General features: G+C 48.2%; 1 protein-coding gene across 2 annotated transcripts in view; it reads left to right on the top strand.

Annotated features, from left to right (window-relative positions):
• Positions 1 to 21,253, top strand: part of ADCYAP1R1 (ADCYAP receptor type I) — a 223,570-nt gene that overhangs the window by 120,709 nt on the left and 81,608 nt on the right. For both annotated transcript variants that reach the window (XM_072154437.1, XM_072154438.1), the window contains exon 3: positions 15,593 to 15,695. In XM_072154437.1, coding sequence (XP_072010538.1) covers positions 15,593 to 15,695 — 103 coding nt within the window. The remainder of the gene's footprint in view (positions 1 to 15,592; positions 15,696 to 21,253) is intronic.

Below are 21,253 nucleotides of genomic sequence, written 5' to 3'. Positions count from 1 at the left end.
GCTTCCTGTTTGAAATGCAATAAACAATATGTAGGACACACAGCTGGCCCCCTAAAGATAAGGATACGCAGGCATCTATCTGACATAAGCAATAACTCTGTCAACATCTCTTCTATTTCCAAACATTTTAGAGATTGCCATAATAAACGCACTGATGGCTTTTCTTGGACTGGTATAGAGAGAGTATACCAACCCATTAGAGGGGGAGATATTAAACGTAAGCTTCTCAATCGAGAGACTTTTTGGATGTTTACCCTAGCCAGTCGGCAACCAGAGGGTTTGAATAAAAGATCTGATATCATATTAACATATTAACATCACCCTCTCTCCTCCTAGATATGTGTGTTTTTCCCTTCTGCATTGGTTTACTTACATCTCCCTTTCCTTGTTTTGTTTATGTCATTGTTTACATATTGTTTACATATTGTTTACATATTGCATGTCTCTTTAGAACAACTTATGTCACTCTAACATCATTTATGTGCCTCTATATTTGCTTTCATATATGGTTCCACCCTCCAATTACCACGGTAACTCATCTTAGGTTTACACCCAGGCACTGTACGAGTGTGATGTTTACGAATGTTATGTTTACGTAGTCTCTTTGTACATGACATGTTACCAGAGCACTTTATATATACCTTATTTAATGGTTAACATAGAGACGTACCTGTGGTCCCGTTTCCCCATAGATGTTACTTGACGTTTACATATTGTTTACATATTGTTTACATATTGTTTACATATTGCATGTCTCTCTAGAACAACTTATGTCACTCTAACATCATTTATGTGCCTCTATATTTGCTTTCATATGTGGTTCCACCCTCCAATTACCACGGTAACTCATCTTAGGTTTACACCCAGGCACTGTACGAGTGTGATGTTTACGAATGTTATGTTTACGTAGTCTCTTTGTACATGACATGTTACCAGAGCACTTTATATATACCTTATTTAATGGTTAACATAGAGACGTACCTGTGGTCCCGTTTCCCCATAGATGTTATTTGACGCACTTTATGCCATTGCGTTTTTCCACATGTTGTGTCATTTATAATCCAACAATGTGAATAATGACCTGTGTTTACTTATTTGTGCATTTCCTGCCTCAGCAATTGATGTAGAATTTCATGTATTGCAGTACATCATCTTTTTGTGGATGCCAGTTACATTCTTTCAGTGCGTTGTGTGTCGTGCCATGATTGGAGTCCCATTTGTCTTTTTTGTAAAGTTTACAATGTTTTATTGCCGGATTTCTTCTGCCCCACGATTTCAGGTTCATGAGGGTTGACACCGCATCACATGATTTCATGATTGACATGTTGTCCATCAACTTCACGTGTGTAACCCCTCCCACATTGGTCACCTGACTCGTGAGGTCATGAAGCGGGTATTTTAAAAGCACCATGTTCTATTGTATATATCAGATCATGACTAAGGCAGCTCCTGCCGAAACGCGTTGATCCCTTACAATCAGCTTTTGTGTGTCCGCATGATTTTATCTTCAATAAAGGATTATATTTTTTCTGCATTGGACCGTCTCCGTGTTTGGCATAAGAGTGCTGGATCCAAATCTACCTTTTCTACAGTATTATAGTAGTTATATTCTTGTACATAGGGGCAGTATTATAGTAGTTATATTCCTGTACATAGGGGGCAGTATTATAGCAGTTATATTCTTGTACATAGGGGGCAGTATTATAGTAGTTATATTCCTGTACATAGGGGGCAGTATTATAGTAGTTATATTCCTGTACATAGGGGGCAGTATTATAGTAGTTATATTCCTGTACATAGGGGGCAGTATTATAGTAGTTATATTCTTGTACATAGGGGCAGTATTATAGTAGTTATATTCCTGTACATAGGGGGCAGTATTATAGTAGTTATATTCCTGTACATAGGGGGCAGTATTATAGTAGTTATATTCCTGTACATAGGGGGCAGTATTATAGTAGTTATATTCCTGTACATAGGGGGCAGTATTATAGTAGTTATATTCCTGTACATAGGGGGCAGTATTATAGTAGTTATATTCTTGTACATAGGGGCAGTATTATAGTAGTTATATTCCTGTACATAGGGGGCAGTATTATAGTAGTTATATTCCTGTACATAGGGGGCAGTATTATAGTAGTTATATTCCTGTACATAGGGGGCAGTATTATAGTAGTTATATTCCTGTACATAGGTAGCAGTATTATAGTAGTTATATTCTTGTACATAGGGGCAGTATTATAGTAGTTATATTCTTGTACATAGGGGGCAGTATTATAGTAGTTATATTCCTGTACATAGGAGGCAGTATTATAGTAGTTATATTCCTGTACATAGGGGGCAGTATTATAGTAGTTATATTCCTGTACATAGGGGGCAGTATTATAGTAGTTATATTCCTGTACATAGGGGGCAGTATTATAGTAGTTATATTCTTGTACATAGGGGGCAGTATTATAGTAGTTATATTCCTGTACATAGGGGGCAGTATTATAGCAGTTATATTCTTGTACATAGGGGGCATTATTATAGTAGTTATATTCTTGTACATAGGGGTAGTATTATAGTAGTTATATTCTTGTACATGGGGGGCAGTATTATAGTATTTATATTCCTGTACATAGGGGGCAGTATTATAGTAGTTATATTCTTGTACATAGGGGGCAGTATTATAGTAGTTATATTATTGTACATAGGGGGCAGTATTATAGTAGTTATATTCCTGTATATAAGGGGCAGTATTATAGTAGTTATATTCCTGTATATCAGGGGCAGTATTATAGTAGTTATATTCCTGTATATAAGGGGCAGTATTATAGTAGTTATATTCCTGTACATAGGGGGCAGTATTATAGTAGTTATATTCCTGTACATAGGGGGCAGTATTATAGTAGTTATATTCCTGTATATAAGGGGCAGTATTATAGTAGTTATATTCCTGTATATAAGGGGCAGTATTATAGCAGTCATGCTCTTTCTCCTGCAGCTTGTACTAGGGATGGACATGTTGTGTTGTGTATCACATATTTTCCTGCCTCCATCACCTGTGTCTGGAATTCCTCTTCAAGGATAATATGAGGAGCGGTGACTGATGTGATGACGCTGTAGACATGTGTGCGGCGCTGCAGATGATCTCTGTAGTGTAAGTGGAATGTGCGTCTCATTGAATAAAATAATTTGCAGCAGAAGAATTAATAAAACAGGAGGAAAAGGGAACAAAACACAGATGGCGGCAGACGAGGACACGGCACATAGTGACACATTTCCAGAGGAGGATGACATTCTGTATTTATTTAACCCCTGAAGGGTATAAGATTGGCAGCTTGTATAGAAGCATGACTACAACTAGGAGTTTGTTGTCTGTTACCATGGAAACCTGTAGTTCTATATAGAAGTTTTATTTAGTTATCTGACTATACATTTATATAGGGGAAGCGATGGTGGAGCAGATAGCAGGAGACTTTCTGTACCATTGGGAGACATAACTTCCCCAGAAACCCCCAAATTATTACATGCGCCCCACAATCTTCTATATGAATCAGTGAGTCATCTTTACGTCTTTCTCGCCTCACATCACTCTGACTGTCAGGTAAGTGGCTGCAGCAGGAGAATCTGTGACCTACAACTATCAGGACCTGACACTGAGTTTTGTTACATTTGTATTCAGTGCTGACAATTCTGATACAATTTATCTGCACTGACACATTGTAGCAAACCTCAGGACAGAGATGCGATAAGTCTGGACAGAACACACATGCAGCAGCCCCTGAGACTGGTAACATCTGCAGCCGATCTATTGTCAATGATTCCAATGTTATTGCAGATTTCCTTGTTTTGGAAGAATTCTGTTATGTTGTTTGACAACTGTTACTAAATCACACAGCCACACCCAGTATAGAGCCTATCCCCCCACCCAGTACAGAGCCTATCCCCCACCCAGTACAGAGCCTATCCCCCCACCCAGTACAGAGCCTATCCCCCACCCAGTACAGAGCCTATCCCCCACCCAGTATAGAGCCTATCCCCCCACCCAGTACAGAGCCTATCCCCCCACCCAGTACAGAGCCTATCCCCCCACCCAGTACAGAGCCTATCCCCCCACCCAGTACAGAGCCTATCCCCCCACCCAGTACAGAGCCTATCCCCCCACCCAGTACAGAGCCTATCCCCCCACCCAGTACAGAGCCTATCCCCCCACCCAGTACAGAGCCTATCCCCCCACCCAGTACAGAGCCTATCCCCCCACCCAGTACAGAGCCTATCCCCCCACCCAGTACAGAGCCTATCCCCCCACCCAGTATAGAGCCTATCCCCCCACCCAGTATAGAGCCTATCCCCCCCACCCAGTACAGAGCCTACCCCCCCACCCAGTACAGAGCCTATCCCCCCACCCAGTACAGAGCCTATCCCCCACCCAGTACAGAGCCTATCCCCCACCCAGTATAGAGCCTATCCCCCCACCCAGTACAGAGCCTATCCCCCACCCAGTATAGAGCCTATCCCCCCACCCAGTACAGAGCCTATCCCCCCACCCAGTACAGAGCCTATCCCCCCACCCAGTACAGAGCCTATCCCCCCACCCAGTACAGAGCCTATCCCCCCACCCAGTACAGAGCCTATCCCCCCACCCAGTACAAAGCCTATCCCCCCACCCAGTACAGAGCCTATCCCCCCACCCAGTACAGAGCCTATCCCCCCACCCAGTATAGAGCCTATCCCCCCACCCAGTATAGAGCCTATCCCCCCCACCCAGTACAGAGCCTACCCCCCCCCCCCACCCAGTACAGAGCCTATCCCCCACCCAGTATAGAGCCTATCCCCCACCCAGTATAGAGCCTATCCCCCCACCCAGTACAGAGCCTATCCCCCAACCAGTACAGAGCCTATCCCCCCCACCCAGTACAGAGCCTATCCCCCCCACCCAGTACAGAGCCTATCCCCCCACCCAGTACAGAGCCTATCCCCCCCACCCAGTACAGAGCCTATCCCCCCACCCAGTACAGAGTCTATCCCCCCATACAGTACAGAGCTTATCCCCCCTACCCAGTACAGAGCCTTTCCCCCCACCCAGTACAGAGCCTATCCCCCCACCCAGTATAGAGCCTATCCCCCCACCCAGTATAGAGCCTATCCCCCCACCCAGTATAGAGCCTATCCCCCCACCCAGTATAGAGCCTATCCCCCACCCAGTACAGAGGCTATCCCCCCACCCAGTATAGAGCCTATCCCCCCACCCAGTATAGAGCCTATCCCCCCACCCAGTAAAGAGCCTATCCCCCACCCAGTACAGAGGCTATCCCCCCACCCAGTACAAAGCCTATCCCCCCACCCAGTATAGAGCCTATCCCCCCACCCAGTACAAAGAATATCCCCCCACCCAGTACAAAGCCTATCCCCCCACCCAGTACAGAGCCTATCCCCCCACCCAGTATAGAGCCTATCCCCCCCACCCAGTACAGAGCCTATCCCCCCCACCCAGTACAGAGCCTAACCCCCCACTCAGTATAGGGCCTATCCCCCCCACCCAGTACAGAGCCTATCCCCCCCACCCAGTACAGAGCCTATCCCCCCCACCCAGTACAGAGCCTATCCCCCCACCTAGTACAGAGCCTATCCCCCACCCAGTATAGAGCCTATCCCCCCACCCAGTACAGAGCCTATCCCCCCCACCCAGTACAGAGTCTATCCCCCCACCCAGTACAGAGCCTATCCCCCCTACCCAGTATAGAGCCTATACAAGCCTCACCTTGTATATAGTCTGCACCCCATCCACCTTCTATAGTCTGAGCTCCACCACCCGCTATAGTCTGAGCTCTGCCGCCCGCTATTGTCTGAGCTCCGCCGCCCGCTATAGTCTGAGCTCCGCCGCCCGCTATAGTCTGAGCTCCGCCGCCCGCTATAATCTGAGCTCCACCGTCCGCTATAGTCTGAGCTCCACCACCCGCTATAGTCTGAGCTCCACCACTCGCTATAGTCTGAGCTCCACCACCCGCTATAGTCTGATCTCCACCACCCGCTATAGTCTGATCTCCACCACCCGCTATAGTCTGAGCTCCACCGTCCGCTATAGTCTGAGCTCCACCACCCGCTATAGTCTGAGCTCCACCACTCGCTATAGTCTGAGCTCCACCACTCGCTATAGTCTGATCTCCACCACCCGCTATAGTCTGAGCTCTGCCGCCCGCTATAGTCTGATCTCCACCACCCGCTATAGTCTGATCTCCACCACCCGCTATAGTCTGAGCTCTGCCGCCCGCTATAGTCTGAGCTCCACCACCCGCTATAGTCTGAGCTCCGCCGCCCGCTATAATCTGAGCTCCGCCGCCCGCTATAGTCTGAGCTCCGCCGCCCGCTATAATCTGAGCTCCACCACCCGCTATAGTCTGAGCTCCACCCCCCGCTATAGTCTGAGCTCCACCCCCCGCTATAGTCTGAGCTCCACCCCCCGCTATAGTCTGAGCTCCACCACCCGCTATAGTCTGATCTCCACCACCCGCTATAGTTTGAGCTCCACCCCCTGCTATTAATCTACAATTTGATGTTGATCTGAGTTTTCTTACAGAGTTTTACAATGTGACACAATGAGGATGAATATTGATGATGTGAGAACAACCCATCATTTTTTATATCACAAGACCTTACTGTATTCGGGGAAAGCCATGAAAAATTATTCTGCCGCCAGTTTTGTATCTATTTAATCATATAACACATCAGCAATAATCAGACGAGAAGCTTGTGCTAGAGGAGGAAAATCATGGAAATGTGAGAACAGAGGGAAGCAATGGGCAGATGGTGACACAGTGGGTAAGAGCGCCGGGATCCAGCCTGTCCCTCCTTGGACATGTGCTAATCACTGACAACCGGACCCACAGGTGACAACTACTACAGACTGTCACTGCATGTCACCATCATGAGGGGAGGACAAGAGACAGAGCGAGAGGAAAGGAGAGGAAACGAGAGAGAGAGGAAGAGAGAGGAGAAGAGAGAGAGGAAGGGAGAGAAGAAAAAACAGGACAAGAGAGGGAACAAGAGAGAAAGGAAGAGAGAGGGAACAAGAGAGAGAGGAAGAGAGAGAGGAAGAGAGAGGGAACAAGAGAGAGAGGAAGAGAGAGGGAACAAGAGAGAGAGGAAGAGAGAGGAGAAGAGAGAGAGGAAGAGAGAGGAGAAGAGAGAGAGGAAGGGAGAGAAGAAAAAACAGGACAAGAGAGGGAACAAGAGAGGGAACAAGAGAGAGAGGAAGAGAGAGGGAACAAGAGAGAGAGAGGAAGAGAGAGAGAACAAGAGAGGGAACAAGAGAGAGAGGAAGAGAGGGAACACAAGAAATTAAGAGAGGGGGCAAGAGAGAATATAAGAGAGAGGAAAAGAAGAATAAGAGAGGGAACGATACAGAAGAAGAGAGGACAAGAGAGAGAGGACAAGAGAGAGAGGACAAGAGAGAGAGGACGAGAGAGAGGACAAGACAGAGAGGACAAGAGAGAGAGAGAAGAACATATATAAACAGAGTGAGAAATAGGGAGGATGGGAGAGAGGACAAGAAAGAAGGAGAATTAGAGAGAGACAGAGCAGGAAAGGGAGGAAGAACAGGACAGAGAGAGGACAATCGAAGGAAGAAAAGGCAGAAAGAAAAAGAGGTTGAAGGAAAGATATGTGAGGCAGAAGAGGAGAGAGGGAGGAAGGAAAAGAAAAGGAGGGAGGGTGAAGAGAAGGGGAACAAGAGAAGAGGGGGAAGAGAAGGAAAAGAAACGGAGAGAGGTAGAAAAGATGGAGAACGAGAGAGGGAGGAGGGAGAAGAGGATGAGAGAGGGATGGATGGAGGGAGGGTGGAAGAGGAGGACAAGAAGAGGAGGAAGAGACAGAGAACAGATAAGGAAAATTAGATAGAGAGTGCACCTCAGGAAGGAGCCGATCAGGAAGGTTGCCCATCATTATGAAGAAGAGATCCCATATGTTATGACTACAATCCCCATCATCATGGATAACAGGTGTGATTATCCAGTGAGATGTTTGCAGGAAGCCGTCTCTTTGTATTCCCCCCAGATCTTCCTGTTATGGGTTATATTTAAGAACCCAACATTTCGATGACTTTGTCGCTTCGTTGCTGAATGTCTATGATTTTTTCCTTCGCAGAAAGTAATACAAATTGTCGGAGCCACTTTCCGCGGGGATTACACGAGATTGTTCTTTCATTCTTTTTTCTAAGTGTCTAAGAAATGACTGTAATTTCACCACTTTACACAGAATGGAGGGATGAGGCTGAACATGTGGAGCGAGCACAGGCTGCCGCGCGTGTAGGCGGCGGAGCAGGGGGTCCGGCCCCCCAATGTAATGGAATTCTCCAAGCATCCACTCAATAAATCAATAAAATTCAGAACAATCCAAAAAACTCTCCATCATGGTCTCCACTCCCCATTACCAAAAGCAATAACAATGTGTTACAAGCAACTTATAGTGGACCCGCCGTGTCACCTCAATACCTAGACTGAGGGTCACCTCAATACCTAGACTGAGGGTCACCTCAATACCTAGACTGAGGGCCATCTCAATACCTAGACTGAGGGTCACCTCAATACCTAGACTGAATGTCACCTCAATACCAAGACTGAGGGCCACCTCTATACCTAGACTGAGGATCACCTCAATACCTAGACTGAGGATCACCTCAATACCCAGACTGAGGGTCACCTCAATACCTAGACTGAATGTCACCTCAATACCCAGACTGAGGGCCACCTCAATACCTAGACTGAGGATCACCTCAATACCCAGACTGAGGGTCACCTCAATACCCAGACTGAGGGCCACCTCAATACCTAGACTGAGGGTCACCTCAATACCTAGACTGAGGGTCACCTCAATACCCAGACTGAGGGTCACCTCAATACCCAGACTGAGGGTCACCTCAATACCCAGACTGAGGATCACCTCAATACCCAGACTGAGGGTCACCTCAATACCCAGACTGAGGGCCACCTCAATACCCAGACTGAGGGCCACCTCAATACCCAGACTGAGGGTCACCTCAATACCTAGACTGAGGGCCACCTCAATACCTAGACTGAGGGTCACCTCAATACCTAGACTGAGGATCACCTCAATACCCAGACTGAGGGTCACCTCAATACCCAGACTGAGGGCCACCTCAATACCCAGACTGAGAGTCACCTCAATACCTAGACTGAGGGTCACCTCAATACCTAGACTGAGGGTCACCTCAATACCCAGACTGAGGGCCACCTCAATACCTAGACTGAGGGTCACCTCTATCCCTAGACTGAGGGTCACCTCAATACCCAGACTGAGGGCCACCTCAATACCTAGACTGAGGGTCACCTCAATACCCAGACTGAGGGTCACCTCAATACCTAGACTGAGGGTCACCTTAATACCTAGACTGAGGGTCACCTCAATACCTAGACTGAGGGCCACCTCAATACCTAGACTGAGTGCCACCTCAATACCTAGACTGAGGGTCACCTCAATACCTAGACTGAGTGCCACCTCAATACCTAAACTGAGGGTCACCTCAATACCTAGACTGAGGGTCACCTCAATACCTAGACTGAGGGCCACCTCAATACCTAGACTGAGTGCCACCTCAATAACTAGACTGAGGGTCACCTCAATACCTAGACTGAGGGCCACCTCAATACCTAGACTGAGTGCCACCTCAATACCTAGACTGAGGGTCACCTCAATACCTAGACTGAGGGTCACCTCAATACCTAGACTGAGGGTCACCTCAATACCCAGACTGAGGGTCACCTCAATACCCAGACTGAGGGTCACCTCAATACCCAGACTGAGGGTCACCTCAATACCTAGACTGAGGGTCACCTCAATACCCAGACTAAGGGCCATCTCAATACCTAGACTGAGGGCCATCTCAATACCTAGACTGAGGGTCACCTCAATACCTAGACTGAGGGTCACCTCAATACCTAGACTGAGGGCCATCTCAATACCTAGACTGAGGGTCACCTCAATACCCAGACTGAGGGTCACCTCAATACCCAGACTGAGGGTCACCTCAATACCTAGACTGAGGGTCACCTCAATACCCAGACTGAGGGTCACCTCAATACCTAGACTGAGGGTCACCTCAATACCCAGACTGAGGGCCATCTCAATACCTAGACTGAGGGCCATCTCAATACCTAGACTGAGGGTCACCTCAATACCTAGACTGAGGGTCACCTCAATACCTAGACTGAGGGCCATCTCAATACCTAGACTGAGGGTCACCTCAATACCCAGACTGAGGGTCACCTCAATACCCAGACTGAGGGTCACCTCAATACCTAGACTGAGGGTCACCTCAATACCTAGACTGAGGGTCACCTCAATACCTAGACTGAGGGTCACCTCAATACCTAGACTGAGGGCCACCTCAATACCTAGACTGAGGGCCACCTCAATACCTAGACTGAGGGCCACCTCAATACCTAGACTGAGGGTCACCTCAATACCCAGACTGAGGGTCACCTCAATACCCAGACTGAGGGTCACCTCAATACCTAGACTGAGGGTCACCTCAATACCTAGACTGAGGGTCACCTCAATACCCAGACTGAGGGTCACCTCAATACCCAGACTGAGGGTCACCTCAATACCTAGACTGAGGGTCACCTCAATACCTAGACTGAGGGTCACCTCAATACCTAGACTGAGGGCCACCTCAATAGCTAGACTGAGGGCCACCTCAATACCTAGACTGAGGGTCACCTCAATACCTACACTGAGGGCAACCTCAATACCTAGACTGAGGGCCACCTCAATTCCTAGACTGAGGGCAACCTCTATCCCTAGACTGAGGGCTACCTCAATACCTAGACTGAGGGACACCTTAATACCTAGACTGAGGGCCACCTCAATACCTAGACTGAGGGCCACCTCAATACCTAGACTGAGGGCCACCTCAATACCTAGACTGAGGGCCACCTCAATACCCACACTGAGGGCCACCTCAATACCTAGACTGAGGGCCAACTCTATCCCTAGACTGAGGATCACCTCAATACCTAGACTGAGGGCCACCTCAATACCTAGACTGAGGGCCACCTCAATACCTAGACTGAGGGCCACCTCAATACCTAGACTGAGGGCCACCTCAATACCCAGACTGAGGGCCACCTCAATACCTAGACTGAGGGCCACCTCAATACCCAGACTGAGGATCACCTCACAACCTAGACTGAGGGCCATCTCAATACCTACACTGAGGGCCACCTCAATACCTAGACTGAGGGTCACCTCAATACCTAGACTGAGGGTCACCTCAATACCTACACTGAGGATCACCTCAATACCTAGACTGAGGGTCACCTCAATACCTAGACTGAGTGCCACCTCAATACCTAGACTGAGGGTCACCTCAATACCTAGACTGAGGGTCACCTCAATACCTAGACTGAGGGTCACCTCAATACCTAGACTGAGGGTCACCTCAATACCTAGACTGAATGTCACCTCAATACCTAGACTGATCGTTACCTCAATACCCAGACTGAGGGCCACCTCAATACCTAGTCTGAGGATCACCTCAATACCTAGACTGAGGGTCACCTCAATACCTAGACTGAATGTCACCTCAATACCCAGAATGAGGGTCACCTTAATACCTACACTGAGGGTCACCTCAATACCTAGACTGAGGGCCACCTCAATACCTAGACTGAGGGCCACCACAATACCTAGACTGAGGGCCACCTCAATACATAGACTGAGGGCCACCTCAATACCTAGACTGAGGATCACCTCAATTCCTAGACTGAGGGCCACCTCAATACCCAGACTGAGGGTCACCTCAATACCTAGACTGAATGTCACCTCAATACCTAGACTGAATGTCACCTCAATACCCAGACTGAGGATCACCTCAATACCCAGACTGAGGGCCACCTCAATACCCAGACTGAGGATCACCTCAATACCTAGACTGAGGGCCATCTCAATACCTACACTGAGGGCCACCTCAATACCTAGACTGAGGGCCACCTCAATACCTAGACTGAGGGTCACCTCAATACCTACACTGAGGGTCACCTCAATACCTAGACTGAGGATCACCTCAATACCCAGACTGAGGGTCACCTCTATATCTAGACTGAGGGTCACCTCAATACCTACACTGAGGGCCACCTCAATACCTAGACTGAGGGCCACCTCAATACCTAGACTGAGGGCCGCCTCAATACCCAGACTGAGGGCCACCACAATACCTAGACTGAGGGCCACCTCAATACCTAGACTGAGGGCCACCTCAATACATAGACTGAGGATCACCTCAATACCTAGACTGAGGGCCACCTCAATACCCAGACTGAGGGTCACCTCAATACCCAGACTGAGGGCCACCTCAATACCTAGACTGAATGTCACCTCAATACCCAGACTGAGGATCACCTCAATACCCAGACTGAGGGCCACCTCAATACCCAGACTGAGGTTCACCTCAATACCCAGACTGAATGTCACCTCAATACCTAGACTGAATGTCACCTCAATACCCAGACTGAGGATCACCTCAATACCCAGACTGAGGGCCACCTCAATGCCCAGACTGAGGATCACCTCAATACCCAGACTGAATGTCACCTCAATACCTAGACTGAGGGTCACCTCAATACCTAGACTGAGGATCACCTCAATACCCAGACTGAGGGTCACCTCTATATCTAGACTGAGGGTCACCTCAATACCTACACTGAGGGCCACCTCAATACCTAGACTGAGGATCACCTCAATACCTAGACTGAGGGCCACCTCAATACCTAGACTGAGGATCACCTCAATACCCAGACTGAGGGTCACCTCAATACCTAGACTGAGGGTCACCTCAATACCTAGACTGAGGGTCACCTCAATACCCAGACTGAGGGTCACCTCAATACCCAGACTGAGGGTCACCTCAATACCTAGACTGAGGATCACCTCAATACCCAGACTGAGGGCCACCTCAATACCCAGACTGAGGATCACCTCAATACCCAGACTGAATGTCACCTCAATACCTAGACTGAATGTCCCCTCAATACCTAGACTGAGGGTCACCTCAATACCTAGACTGAGGATCACCTCAATACCCAGACTGAGGGTCACCTCTATATCTAGACTGAGGGTCACCTCAATACCTACACTGAGGGCCACCTCAATACCTAGACTGAGGATCACCTCAATACCTAGACTGAGGGTCACCTCAATACCTAGACTGAGGGTCACCTCAATACCTAGACTGAGGGCCACCTCAATACCTAGACTGAGGATCACCTCAATACCCAGACTGAGGCTAACCTCAATACCTAGACTGAGGGTCACCTCAATACCTAGACTGAGGGTCACCTCAATACCTAGACTGAGGGTCACCTCAATACCCAGACTGAGGGTCACCTCACTACCTAGACTGAGGGTCACCTCAATACCTAGACTGAGGATCACCTCAATACCCAGACTGAGGGTCACCTCAATACCTAGACTGAGGGTCACCTCAATACCTAGACTGAGGGTCACCTCAATACCTAGACTGAGGATCACCTCAATACCTAGACTGAGGGCCACCTCAATACCCAGACTGAGGGTCACCTCAATACTTAGACTGAGGATCACCTCAATACCTAGACTGAGGGCCACCTCAATACCCAGACTGAGGGCCATCTCAATACCTAGACTGAGGATCACCTCAATACCCAGACTGAGGGTCACCTCAATACCTAGACTGAGGGTCACCTCAATACCTAGACTGAGGGCCACCTCAATACCTAGACTGAGGGCAACCTCTATACCTAGACTGAGGGCCACCTCAATACCCAGACTGAGGATCACCTCAATACATAGACTGAGGGCCACCTCAATACCTAGACTGAGGGTCACCTCAATACCTAGACTGAGGGTCACCTCGATACCCAGACTGAGGGTCACCTCGATACCTAGACTGAGGGCCACCTCAATACCTACACTGAGGGCCACCTCAATACCTAGACTGAAGGTCACCTCAATCCCTAGACTGAGGGTCACCTCAATACCTAGACTGAGGGTCACCTCAATACCTAGACTGAGGGTCACCTCAATACCTAGACTGAGGATCACTTCTATATCTAGACTGAGGGCCACCTTTATACCCAGACTGAGGGCCACCTCAATACCTAGACTGAGGGCCACCTCTATACCTAGACTGAGGGTAACCTCAATACCTAGACTGAGGGTCACCTCAATACCTAGACTGAGGGCCACCTCTATACCTAGACTGAGGGTAACCTCAATACCTAGACTGAGGGCCACCTCAATACCTAGACTGAGGGTCACCTCAATACCTAGACTGAGGGTCACCTCAATACCTAGACTGAGGGCCACCTCAATACCTAGACTGACGGCAACCTCAATACCTAGACTGAGGGTCACCTCAATACCCAGACTGAGGGTCACCTCAATACCTAGACTGAGGGCCACCACAATACCTAGACTGAGGGCCACCTCAATACCCAGACTGAGGATCACCTCAATACCTAGACTGAGGGCCACCTCTATACCCAGACTGAGGGTCACCTCAATACCTAGACTGAGGGCCACCTCAATACCCAGACTGAGGATCACCTCAATACCCAGACTGAGGATCACCTCAATACCTAGACTGAGGGCCACCTCTATACCCAGACTGAGGGTCACCTCTATCCCTAGACTGAGGGCCACCTCAATACCTAGACTGAGGGTCACCTCAATACCTAGACTGAGGGTCACCTCAATACCTAGACTGAGGGTCACCTCAATACCCAGACTGAGGGTCACCTCAATACCTAGACTGAGGGCCACCACAATACCTAGACTGAGGGCCACCTCAATACCCAGACTGAGGATCACCTCAATTCCTAGACTGGGGGCCACCTCTATACCCAGACTGAGGGTCACCTCAATACCTAGACTGAGGGCCACCTCAATACCTAGACTGAGGATCACCTCAATACCTAGACTGAGGGCCACCTCAATACCTAGACTGAGGGCCACCTCAATAACCAGACTGAGGATCACCTCAATACCTAGACTGAGGGCCACCTCAATAACCAGACTGAGGATCACCTCTATATCTAGACTGAGGGCAACCTCAATACATAGACTGAGGGCCACCTCATATCGTTTCACACTTTAACGCATGTTAAGAGATTTGGATCTCACTCCGATGGGGTCACCAGATATTTTCCTCTTGTAGTTATCCTGATACACATGGCAGCTGAAACAATCCGTCTGGTTAAGGAATTGTGAAGCCAAGGAGACAAATTCTGACTAAACCCTTGCACTGTCAGCTAACAGGTTACTCAGGGGCGGTCCTCATCAAAGGGGCGGAGTGTAACTTTCTTATGAACCAATTAGTAAAGTGGGGGAGGGATTCTGCTGCAGACGATTGCCTTTCAACTTTGGCCTGAGAAGGAGGTGAGAAAAATGAATGAAATATCACAATTTTTAGCATAAAATTAGACAAATTGGGACGAGAGAATAGGAGGAGAATTCCGTAGATTTTGTTGGATTTTTGGTATCTCTTTGATTTATTGCACATCCCGGAATGTTTGATAAACCTCCCGCCTGATGTGACGTTTGATCCCCACAGATGGCTGTGATGCATCCCTACTGCATGATCAAGAAGGAGGAGGAAGCGTGCCGGGACGAGATCGAGAAATACGAGGCCAAGATGTGGAACGACTCTCTGCCAGGTAAGACGCCGTCACGGCACAAACATCTGATACGAGACAAGATGGAGCTCCAGGATTTAGGGAGAAGACGTGTTGCTATGGAAACTCTGATTCCCTGTAGACTGTGTGGACTCCTGGAGACCATGGAAGGAGACTATAGAGCAGAAATACGGAGAACATGCCCGTCCTTAAAGGGAACACGTCCCTATAAATATTCTATGCAATCTACTGGCAAATAGGGCACTGCCCGTAGAACACTGTATACAAGGCTGGCTCCAGGAATCAGTGGGCCCCTGGGCGACAGAGCCTTAGTGGGCCCCTTAGCAGTAAACTCATGTGGCGGCATTAAAAACACAGAATTTAATGAATATATAGACAGATGCTCCAAGAATTAACCTCTTAGTGCTCTACAACGTACATGTACACAGTGGGGCTCATTTACTTACCCGGTCCTGTCGCGATCCAGCGGCACGGTCTCTGACGAGGATTCGGGTCTTCTCGCGATTCACTAAGGTCTGTTGTCCGATGTCCACCAGGTGCATGTAAGTGCGTGTCAAGCAACACTTTAAAAAAAAAAATAGCGCGATTTTTCCGAATCCGTCGGGTTTTCTGACAGGCACGCCCCACCGTTTTCCCTCGTATGCAAGCCGGCGCTGATGCGACACAATCCGATTGCGTGCGCCAAAAACCCAGGGCAATTTGGCTCAAAGTGGTAAAATTCGGAAAACCCGGCGTAAAAATGCGATTCGGACTCTTAGTAAATGAGCCCCAGTGTAATGAATCCTAAGTAAAAATGCCATATGCAGCAGTATTGCAGTATATGGTAGGAGCGATCAGGCCATCTAGGGTTAAATTAACCTGGAGGGTCTTAAAAAAAAGTAGTAAAAAAAAAAAAAAAAAATTCAATAAGATTCTCCCCTCTTTCCCGACAATTGATAAACAACTAAATAAACAGTAAAAATCACAAAAACAGGTGACGGTGAAGCCCATCAGCGCCCAATTATCCAATACGCCACCTTTACTTCATCATTCAACAAATTTTTTTAAAAAGTGATCAAAAAGTCGCACAGTTGTCAAAATGGTAGCAATGAAAACGCCAGCTCATCTCGCAAAAAATGACACCGCCCACAGCTCCTACACCATAGTATGAAAACGTTTTTGAAAATGTATAAAAATACAATAAAACCTACATATACTGTAAAAACTGAGCCCACAATAAAGTGACACAAATGCGTTTTTTTTCGCCAATTTCCCCACATTTGGAATTTTTTCCAGCTTCCCAGTACACGGCAAGGAATCATACATAACGTCACTGAGAAGTAAGGACTCTGCCCACGAGAAAATGAAAAAGAGTTCAGATGGTGGGAAGCGAAAAAATGAACGGAAAAAGACTGCATCTTTAAGGGGTTAATATACAGCTGCTCCATGATTATACACAGCCCCTTTTAACTGTAACAGGCTCCATTTACAGGGTGTATACAGCCCCCTGCCCCATGAATTAATTAAATGCACATTAAGCACCATATAGTGGCCAATAGAAAAGTAATAAACGTTAACCCCAAGCAGTGCAGGTCCAGGGCCCCATCTTCACCTCTTCTGGGGCCACGATCTGCAGCGTCTACTGTGCGGCAGCAGGGACTCTCAGCACGCCAGCTCTCAAGTACATTGGCGACACAAGGAAGCTAATGTAATTGAGTTTTGTGATCGGGCCAGCCTGTGCCCCTCTGGGTGCTCTGCCATGACTGTGTATGATCTGCTCTGCTCCTCCTGCTCTATAACATGCATCCTCTAGATGGGAAACTATGTATAATCTGTACAGCTCCTCCTGCTCTATAACATGCATCCTCCAGATGGGAAACTATGTATAATCTATACAGCTCCTCCTGCTCTATAACATGCATCCTCCAGATGGGAAACTATGTATAATCTGTACAGCTCCTCCTGCTCTATAACATGCATCCTCCAGATGGGAAACTATGTATAATCTATACAGCTCCTCCTGCTCTATAACATGCATCCTCCAGATGGGAAACTATGTATAATCTGTACAGCTCCTCCTGCTCTATAACATTCTGCCTCCAGATGGGAAACTATGTATAATCTGTACAGCTCCTCCTGCTCTATAACATTCTGCCTCCAGATGGGAAACTATGTATAATCTGTACAGCTCCTCCTGCTCTATAAGATGCTGCCTGCAGATAGGACACTTTGTACAATCTGCTCAGCTCCTCCTGCTCTATAATACGCTGCCTGCAGATAGGACACTATGTACAATCTACTCAGCTCCTCCTGCTCTATAACATGCTGCCTGCAGATAGGACACTTTGTACAATCTACTCAGCTCCTCCTGCTCTGTAACATGCTGCCTGCAGATAGGACACTATCTACAAACGGCTCAGCTCCTCCTGCTCTATAACATGCTGCCTGCAGATAGGACACTATGTATAATCTGCTCAGCACTTTCTGCTCTATAACATGCTGCCTACAGGTAGGACACCATCTACAAACTGCTCAGCTCCTCCTGCTCTATAACATGCTGCCTGCAGATAGGACACTATGTATAATCTGCTCAGCACTTTCTGCTCTATAACATGCTGCCTACAGGTAGGACACCATCTACAAACTGCTCAGCTCCTACTGCTCTATAACATGCTGCCTGCAGATAGGACACTATGTATAATCTGCTCAGCACTTTCTGCTCTATAACATGCTGCCTACAGGTAGGACACCATCTACAAACTGCTCACCTCCTCCTGCTCTATAACATGCTGCCTACAGGTAGGACACTATCTACAAACTGCTCAGCTCCTCCTGCTCTATAACATATACCATCATACTACATCTCTCTGATATATGGCATAGATGCTGCAGGTCTGGGATATTTCATTATATTACATAGTGACATCATCGGAGCAGACAGTAATATACAAGCGAGAGATTATCATGGAAATAAACTCCAGCGCAAGGAATTAATTTAATCTCAGGACAGTGATAAACAGGGAGCAGCTAAGGCACAAGACATCCTGCATGGACTATCCTCACCAGGATGTACAAGGATCCTGCATGGACTATCCTCACCAGGATGTACAAGGATCCTGCATGGACTATCCTCACCAGGATGTACAAGGATCTGCATGGACTATCCTCACCAGGATGTACAAGGATCCTGCATGGACTATCCTCACCAGGATGTACAAGGATCCTGCATGGACTATCCTCACCAGGATGTACAAGGATCCTGCATGGACTATCCTCACCAGGATGTACAAGGATCCTGCATGGACTATCCTCACCAGGATGTACAAGGACCCTGCATGGACTATCCTCACCAGGATGTACAAGGATCCTGCAGGGACTATCCTCACCAGGATGTACAGGGATCCTGCATGGACTATCCTCACCAGGATGTACAAGGATCCTGCATGGACTATCCTCTCCAGGATGTACGAGGATCCTGCATGGACTATCCTCACCAGGATGTACAAGGACCCTGCATGGACTATCCTCACCAGGATGTACAAGGATCCTGCATGGACTATCCTCACCAGGATGTACAAGGACCCTGCATGGACCATCCTCACCAGGATGTACAAGGATCCTGCAGGGACTATCCTCACCAGGATGTACAAGGATCCTGCAGGGACTATCCTCACCAGGATGTACAGGGATCCTGCATAGATTATCCTCACCAGGATTTACAAGGATCCTGCAGGGACTACCCTCACCAGGATGTACAGGGATCCTGCATGGATTATCCTCACCAGGATGTACAAGGATCCTGCAGGGACTATCCTCACCAGGATGTACAGGGATCCTGCATGGATTATCCTCACCAGGATGTACAAGGATCCTGCATGGATTATCCTCACCAGGATGTACAAGGATCCTGCATGGACTATCCTCTCCAGGGTGTACAAGGATCCTGCATGGACTATCCTCACCAGGGTGTACAAGGATCCTGCATGGACTATCCTCTCCAGGATGTACAAGGATCCTGCATGGACTATCCTCACCAGTATGTACAAGGATCCTGCATGGACTATCCTCACCAGGGTGTACAAGGATCCTGCATGGACTATCCTCACCAGGATGTACAGGGATCCTGCATAGATTATCCTCACCAGGATTTACAAGGATCCTGCAGGGACTACCCTCACCAGGATGTACAGGGATCCTGCATGGATTATCCTCACCAGGATGTACAAGGATCCTGCAGGGACTATCCTCACCAGGATGTACAGGGATCCTGCATGAATTATCCTCACCAGGATGTACAAGGATCCTGCATGGACTATCCTCTCCAGGGTGTACAAGGATCCTGCATGGACTATCCTCACCAGGGTGTACAAGGATCCTGCATGGACTATCCTCACCAGGATGTACAAGGATCCTGCATGGACTATCCTCACCAGGGTGTACAAGGATCCTGCATGGACTATCCTCACCAGGGTGTACAAGGATCCTGCAGGGACTATCCTCACCAGGATGTACAGGGATCCTGCATGGACTATCCTCACCAGGATGTACAAGGATCCTGCATGGACTATCCTCACCAGGATGTACAGGGATCCTGCATGGACTATCCTCACCAGTATGTACAAGGATCCTGCATGGACTATCCTCACCAGGGTGTACAAGGATCCTGCATGGACTATCCTCACCAGTATGTACAAGGATCCTGCATGGACTATCCTCACCAGGATGTACAAGGATCCTGCATGGACTATCCTCTCCATGGTGTACAAGGATCCTGCATGGACTATCCTCACCAGGATGTACAAGGATCCTGCATGGACTATCCTCTCCAGGATGTACAAGGATCCTGCATGGACTATCCTCACCAGGATGTACAAGGACCCTGCATGGACTATCCTCACCAGGATGTACGAGGATCCTGCATGGACTATCCTCACCAGGATGTACGAGGATCCTGCATGGACTATCCTCACCAGGATGTATAAGGATCCTGCATGGACTATCCTCACCAGGATGTACAAGGATCCTGCATGGACTATCCTCACCAGGATGTACAAGGATCTGCATGGACTATCCTCACCAGGATGTACAAGGATCTGCATGGACTATCCTCACCAGGATGTACAAGGATCCTGCATGGATTATCCTCACCAGGATGTACAAGGATCCTGCATGGACTATCCTCACCAGGATGTACAAGGATCCTGCATGGATTATCCTCTCCAGGGTGTACAGGGATCCTGCATGGACTATCCTCACCAGGGTGTACAAGGATCCTGCATGGACTATCCTCACCAGGATGTACAAGGATCCTGCATGGACTATCCTCACCAGGATGTACAAGGATCCTGCATGGACTATCCTCACCAGGATGTACAGGGATCCTGCATGGATTATCCTCACCAGGATGTACAAGGATCCTGCAGGGACTATCCTCACCAGGATGTACAGGGATCCTGCATGGACTATCCTCACCAGGATGTACAAGGATCCTGCATGGACTATCCTCTCCAGGATGTACGAGGATCCTGCATGGACTATCCTCACCAGGATGTACAAGGATCCTGCATGGACTATCCTCACCAGGATGTACAAGGATCCTG

Source organism: Engystomops pustulosus, chromosome 5 (assembly GCF_040894005.1).
Source record: "Engystomops pustulosus chromosome 5, aEngPut4.maternal, whole genome shotgun sequence".
NCBI lineage: Eukaryota > Metazoa > Chordata > Amphibia > Anura > Leptodactylidae > Engystomops > Engystomops pustulosus.
The sequence above is the reverse complement of the archived record's forward strand: the minus strand, read 5'-3'. Positions and strand labels throughout refer to the sequence as shown.